We start from the raw sequence: 7342 nt of genomic DNA on the forward strand, positions 1-7342 counted from the left end.
TTTTTTGTCCACATATCCTTATTTCATTAATAATGACACCAAGCGACAATGCACCCGTCCCCCGTAAGTTCTCTGCCACACAAGCCCATAAAGCGAAAAGAAAAAGAAGAAGCAACAGAAAAATGGATCATAAACAATGCATCTGGTCAAGTGGGAAAAATATTGTTAGGGCAATTATAAGACAAGGTACTCTAACCCCTTTGCCTAGCCTTCTCTTTCATGGACTCCAACTAGGCACCTACTCTCCAGAAATGGGCACTTTTTAGTTTTGACCTTGCTGCTGAAGTCTCAGATGTAAATCGCAGTAAAAACACAGATCATCTGACGGAAGCTTTTACCAATGTACTTAAATCCAACATGAATTGTAACCGGGAAAAATTATCGGCATGAATCCCTCATAAGAATTATCCTTCCTAGTTTGCTCGGATTTTCACTTTCGACTTTGCAGTATTTCTTTGTTGCATGTTCGTCTGGCGGTTTCATTCGGTTTCACTACAAAATGCAACAAAAAACCTACAAGGACGAAATCGAAAATCCAAATGAAAAGGGACTGTTGCTGCAATTTAACCAATTAAAAAAAAAACCATAATCACAGATTGTAAAATATGTTTATATGTTTTACAAGCATGTGTGTGAAACTGAGTATAACAAGCAAGGTTATCTGTATTTGTACCGAATCGCTAATAACTGAGTATAACAAGCAAGGTTATCTGTTTTTGTACTGAATCGCTAATGATGAAGAAAGGGAGTCCGAGCCTTAGAAGTGTTACGGAAAGCTGCTGAGACACTAACGGCTGAGAGATATGAGCAGATCTTCCATCAAACATTCTTCACGGCTTCAACCGTCATCTTATACAACGCGAATCCACCTTCATGACAGCCTGGCATTTTCGACACCATGTTCTCTAATTCAATCTGGTATAAAGAAAATTTCATGAGATTTGCATTGAAACTCAAAACGGAAGTTGAGATTCATGAGTGGTCCCATAGGGTTGCATCACTATTCAACCATGTTTCAGTCAGTATCACCATAGCTCGCAAACAACATTACCGCACAATTACCTCTTGCCATTCTACCATCATTGACCGTGACTTGAATATTAACAAATAAGTAAACGAAAGACTTCCAACGCAAACAATTGTTTAGAAAATAAATACATGATGGTGCGTCTCTGTTGGATAAAAGTTTGAACTTACCATTGGAACTGTAAAGAGCTGAGTTGATTCAAAGCTGTCTTGGGCACTAGGATACAGTTTTTGAATCTCCCTTGAGCTGAGACTGCATTTCATGAAGAAAAATGCAGTTGGCCTCACATTAAGCTCCCTGCGGGATATACCGATAAAAACTTGCTCATGCTGCATCATGGCCAAATGATTAACATTAGATACTTTTTAGTCAGAGAGGAGAGGAGTTACTAAGTAGTATCAAAAGAAAAAGCTTATTATCATTGGATAATAAAATGCCCTAAACCTAGAGAGTCAGATTGGTGAAGGCAGAAGAATTTAGATAGTTTAACTTTAACTAAAACAAGCGCAAAAGATAACTGGAATCGCTCCAGGGGCATCACACCCGTTCTTGGCCTCTCGCCAAGAATTTTGTCATCTCAACAAAATAATCCCATCGCAGGATCAGAATTCCAATCTCTGGAAAACACAGCTTTTCTATTCATTTTTTTGAGAAGAACAGCTTTTCTATTCATAAACTCTTCATTCATACAACTATTGGAATTACAAGGGATGTTAGGAAACTAAATCTAATCCCAATGAAACTGGAAGTAATCTTAATCCTCATAAAAGTAGGAAATCAAATAACTAAAACCCGATATTAAAATACTAAAACCCTAGAGAGTAAATAAAACTCATCGTGAGTGGGGAAGACACATAAAATGTGTAATGGACAATTAGGAAACAAACATACAGATGTACTTACAAGGGAAGCTGAAGGTACCCCGATTTCTTCAACTACCTCACGAACAATGCTCTCAAACATCTCCTGAGAAACTTTGTTGTTAATAGCTTTGGAGTCTGTCACGTCCTTATGGTGATGGGATATTATTCCAACTTCGTGGGGCTGTTAATCATCAAATATTATGGAATTAGAGGTCGAGATAAACCCCCGCAAAAGGACAAGGCAATAGAAAAACCTTCTTACCATAACTACAAGGATAAAAAAAAAAAAAGTTTGAAATGATCTAGATAATGCGTGGCAGGCATTGATATGATCCCAAAACAATGAAGTCATGCACAGGCAAGCGTATATCCAACGATAAAATCTCACAATGCAGCTAAAAATGAGGCCGCAAACTATTTTTGTTTCAGTTATGATACCTCTGGATGGCCTCCTGGGAATATAAAGTGTCCGGGAAACTCCCCGACATTGTTACTTCTTTGCAACACTAGTACTTTCTTGTCAGATGTCTCCACAATAGCACCATTACCCAATGAACTTGAGGTGTGTTGACAACGTATGGCATCATCTACAGATAAGCAAAGCTGTAAATGTCAAAGAAATTTACGAACCAAGTGAATAATTATATGCCTTCTGAGTTGAATTTACCCATCGTAAGGCTTCATTATCATTAATTTTACCAAATGCTCAGGATTCCAATAGGACAAAAGATTAAAGATGATCAGGGACTCAAGTTTGTGGGCGTGCGAAAGACAAAAATGAGAAAAATAATGGAAGCTCATTGAGAAAAATGTACTAATTCCTGCAGTAATACCTTCTGATTGAACCAGGAATCTTTCCCACAAAGGATTTAAGTTTGTGCCCACAAAAGTCCTGCAAAGCAAGTAGGTAACTGATTTAAAACCAGCAAAGTAAAAGGCTGATTGTATATCCTTTTAAAAAAGTGGCATCCGATTGTAATTGGTTTAGTGTTTTCCTAGTTTCATAGGCGGAAAGAACCAATTACAAACTAATTTCGCTTATCAAGAATCATGGAATTAGAATCTGCCAAGACAGAACGAAAAACATTTCTACTTTGTTCAAGAAACCATCTCTTCATGAAACTGTATAAATAAGCTAAATTACTTAAAATGCTATCCACTGTCAATATTTGTTTTTTTATTTTTAGAAGAGGTAATAACTGTGAGTAAGCGCATAAATCTAAGAATGTTGCATTACAGAATCAGATTTAGACAGTATATATGCCGATCATTTTGTTTGTTTGATTGAGAGAGAGAGACCTATAATCTGTCAGACCAAGGTGGAGGCACACATGAGGCTCTTGGTTAGATCCACCTCCACCATTCCATACATGTTGTCCATACTGTATGATTATCAACAATGTACACTAGATCAGTACATTACATGAATATCGAAAATCAAATGAAACTACGGGTTACAATTTCAGACAGAGCGATACGTGTCAGGAAGACACTAAATGATCCTGCCATCATACTACATAAGTTTCATTGTCAAAGAAGATCCACATACCCTGAACTTTGTCCCATTGTACAGTGATGGATTTTTCTGGACCCTTTGATCCCATATCTATAAAAACAAAATAAAACAGCTTAGCCATACGGTATAGAAATGTGAGTGAACACAAATCAGAAAACCAAGCTTGTGATGAAAAAACCACCGAAAGACGCTTGCGTATTCAAGAAAATAAACTCAATCCCAGGATCCAAAATTGCAGATTTTGTAAAAGAACAAACAAGCTCATCTAATTCCTACCAGAACTGGGCTCCCCAAAATGCAACCCATAACACACTGGACTGTTTCATTTCTCCTTAAATTTACAACTCTCTCAAAAATCAGTTGTAAAAATCAAATTAAAGAAACCCAAAATACAATAAATACATAAATAAACATAAATATATAAAATGCAGCTTCCTGATCACACATATACAAAATTACACAATCAAAAGATCACCTCAGAAATAGAATTCTCCAAGTTGATGTCTGGATGGGGAATTCGATCATAGACTCCATCAAAAACCACAGAAATCTATAAACCCACAAAACAAAAAATTCATCAGGTTTGTAAATCATATGCATTTGAAAAGATTACCATTGAAGTATGGCTTTGTTAATCATACAAATCAAGTGAATGATGGAAACGAAGAGTTGAAGAACCTGCGAGGGCGAAAGACCAGAGGGGCAAGAGAGCAGAAGCCTGTAAGGCTTAGTGATCGTTTCAATCTCTGCCTTCTCCATTGGAATAGCAAGCGCAGACCAATGTCGATGAAAGTCTTCTGGGATTCTGAGAACTTTGAGAGGCCAATGCTTGCAAGCAACTGGCAAGGATGGTTGCCAACTTGCTCTATGGTTCAGATGGGCTTGGCCAGCTTAGTTTTAAAATTTTAGGACCCAAGATAAAAAGTTTGGGCTTTTTTATCAGGCCTGGATCGAGTCGGGCAGGCCCATTGACCAATCCAATGTCTTGGTCCGTTAGGCTTACCAGGTTTGTATGCTAGGGAGTTGGTATTGTCACTCGAAGATGTATACACCATGCACTCCTCTTTTCTTTGTCAACTGAAGATAATAACTTTTTTTATTGTCAAACATGGTCAAACAAAATGCATGTGGGTTAGATCTAAAGGAGGAAGTTTGACATTACCTTATAAACCATCAAGTTAATATTTGATCTTTGTCTTTTGACATGTCTATTGGAGATATTCTTAGAGAGGCCCTCCTCGCTGCCGCAAGGAAGGTGTAGAAGGCCAACCACCAACCGCCTACTATTTTTTTTGGGGATTAGAATGGATACCTTTCTTTCATTAATTAGTAATCCATCTTATACTTTTCAACTTGAATTTTTTTGGAAGTTGTCGTCAATTTCTTCATTCAATATGTCTTGAATCTTGAAGTTATCATATTCAACCAATTCTCTTATGTTAATACCACTTTAAAATAGGGCACTGTGCACTCTCTAAAAAAAACAAAAAAGGAAGACAGAGATGTATGATAACTATTTTGAAGTTTAATAGAAATTCACACTAGTTGATTATTTTTCCCGCTCCTTTGAAACCAATTTGGCTAAGAAAATAAAACTAGCCACTCCTCCCATTATATGTGGAGATCGAGCTTTCTCTCCTAGCCCTTCGATGCTAGACTTTCGGTCAAGGATTTGTCTCACCTCAAGTCTTCTTGGGGCTTTATTATCCCAACTGAAATGAGTTGGATCTTCTTAGATCGGTCAGCCCCTGTTTGGGGGGTTGAAGTGATGAATTTACCGGTGATCGTGGTAGATTTGCTCCTCTCCGCATTTTTAGAGCGTTGAAGTGACAAATTTACAATGAATCTGGTGCATGCCAATGAAATGTCGACAAGTTGCGAGGATAATGTCACCTCTTGACGTAAACTTGAGTTGATTTAATTAAGGGTGTCTAGATGTTTAGGTGGACATCGATGGAGAGTGGTGGAGCTCTTTAATTTATGCGGTCATGTCATTAGCCCTTGCGAATGGAGGAATCTCCCCTTCTAATCTCTTCCCCTTTCCTTCTCATTTTATTTGAACGGTTATGGTTAAGCTACGTCAATATTTTATATTAATTTTTTTTATAGAGACAATAAAACAAAAAATAATATATGAGATAAGGAAATGAAAGAAGATAGATATAGAAAGAAAGAAAATCCTACTCCCTTGCGAATTAGCCCTTATGAATGGAGTTCGCTTAGAGTCCCTATCTAACACTGGCACTTGCAAGTTTTTAAATCAGATTTATCACTGTTAGCATTTAGTGAATGGGGTTAAGGTGGCTGGGAAATAATATATGAGATGAGGAAATGAAAGAAGATAGATATAGAAAGGGAGAAAATCCTATTCCCTTGCGAATTAGCCCTTATGAATGGAGTTCGCTTAGAGTCCCTATCTGACACTGGCACTTGCAAGTTTTTAAATTAGATTTGTCACTGTTGGCATTTAGTGAATGGGGTTAAGGTGGCTGGGAAATAATATATGAGATGAGGAAATGAAAGAAGATAGATATAGAAAGGGAGAAAATCCTATTCCCTTGCGAATTAGCCCTTATGAATGGAGTTCGCTTAGAGTCCCTATCTGACACTGGCTCTTGCAAGTTTTTAAATTAGATTTGTCACTGTTGGCATTTAGTGAATGGGGTTAAGGTGGCTGGGAAATAATATATGAGATGGGGAAATAATATATGAGATGAGGAAATGAAAGAAGATAGATATAGAAAGGGAGAAAATCCTATTCCCTTGCGAATTAGCCCTTATGAATGGAGTTCGCTTAGTCCCTATCTAACACTGGCACTTGCAAGTTTTTAAATCAGATTTGTCATTGTTGGCATTTAGTGGATGGGGTTAAGGGGGCTGGGTCCGACTGTGATGTAAGGTGGAGGTGGCTAGTTCGGGTTGTTGAGAATTGACAACATATATTTTAAATTTTTTTTAATCTTATTTCTATTTATTCTTTAGTTTTCTTATTGTTTTAAAACTTTTAGATGTTACTTTTACTTTGTTTATTTAGTCCATGTGTCAATGTGTTACCCGACGTATGGATCCCACAAAGTGGCATGTTAGCAAATTAACAAAAAATTTGGCAAAGATGGATGGTAAGGACGAAATCATAGTTGCTGGATTAGGTAAAATAGGGTCCGAGTTTTGTATCGGTACGTACGAACCAATACTTTGGCGATTCGATGGTTCATCTAGATCTCTAATCAGATTAGAAAAAAAAATTAAAGAAAAGAAAAACGCATTTGGTCACTGTAAAATCGGAGGTAAATTTATCGTTGTCTTGGTTGTGGTTGACGGGGAAGGAGAGGAAAGAAGAGGTCAGGGTAGGAGAAAAAAGGAGAGAGAGATGAGGGAGCAAGAGAGAGACTGAGAAGAGGGAAAGTCAGAATGAGTTTACCACCGTTGTGGTCCTTGTGGTTGTCGGGGAAGGAGAAGAAAGGAGAGAGAGAGAGAGAGAGAGAAAAGAAGGAAAGTGAGATTAAGGAGAGCTTACCGAGGGGAAGAGAGTGGATGGGATATGAATTGCACAGGAGAGAGGAAAGGTTCAACATTGCGAATTTAGAACGAATTAAATTGAATATGGTAATGTCTATGTATACTCTCTGACGAATGGTATTTATAGGTTACTAGTGAATTTCATACCCAAACCGAACTCCGAACTCAAATCTTACTCCGTATCTGGCAGCTATGGACGAAATGGAAGAATAATATCGCAGCAACTTATCCAAGAAACAAGAATTCATCCAATTGAATCACAACTAGTCTAAATTTTGCATTTAACAGACTTAAGAACCAAAACCTTTTAGAACATACCTGCGTTGCTCGATCCTGATGAAGAAGCCATTGTAGTCCCTGTGTTCAAAACCTTCTCCTATTTTACGATCACAATAGCTTCTCTAATCAATAGGACTT

The 7342-nt window shown here is 37.6% G+C and overlaps 1 protein-coding gene across 1 annotated transcript; it reads right to left on the reverse strand.

Annotated features, from left to right (window-relative positions):
* Positions 1-564: 564 nt before the first annotated feature.
* On the reverse strand, positions 565-4247 carry LOC137743352 (nudix hydrolase 9). The gene is made up of 9 exons (XM_068483233.1): positions 4085-4247; positions 3882-3956; positions 3440-3496; positions 3190-3272; positions 2724-2782; positions 2329-2477; positions 1931-2071; positions 1198-1356; positions 565-915 (listed from the first exon to the last, which is right to left on the reverse strand). The coding sequence occupies exons 1-9, from the start codon at positions 4163-4165 to the stop codon at positions 820-822; spliced, it is 900 nt and encodes a 299-aa protein (XP_068339334.1). The 5' UTR covers positions 4166-4247; the 3' UTR covers positions 565-819.
* Positions 4248-7342: the final 3095 nt, after the last annotated feature.

This window comes from Pyrus communis, chromosome 8 (genome assembly GCF_963583255.1).
Source record: "Pyrus communis chromosome 8, drPyrComm1.1, whole genome shotgun sequence".
NCBI classification, from domain to species: Eukaryota; Viridiplantae; Streptophyta; class Magnoliopsida; order Rosales; family Rosaceae; genus Pyrus; species Pyrus communis.

Excerpts from the sequence above, each read along its gene's own strand:
- LOC137743352 (XM_068483233.1), bottom strand. The coding sequence starts at position 4,165 with ATGGAGAAGGCAGAGATTGAAACGATCACTAAGCCTTACAGGCTTCTG. Across the intron at positions 3,273-3,439 it reads ACAATGGGACAAAGTTCAGG|TATGGACAACATGTATGGAA; the intron begins GTATGTGGATCT and ends ATAATCATACAG. Across the intron at positions 2,478-2,723 it reads ATTCCTGGTTCAATCAGAAG|ATGATGCCATACGTTGTCAA; the intron begins GTATTACTGCAG and ends GCTTATCTGTAG.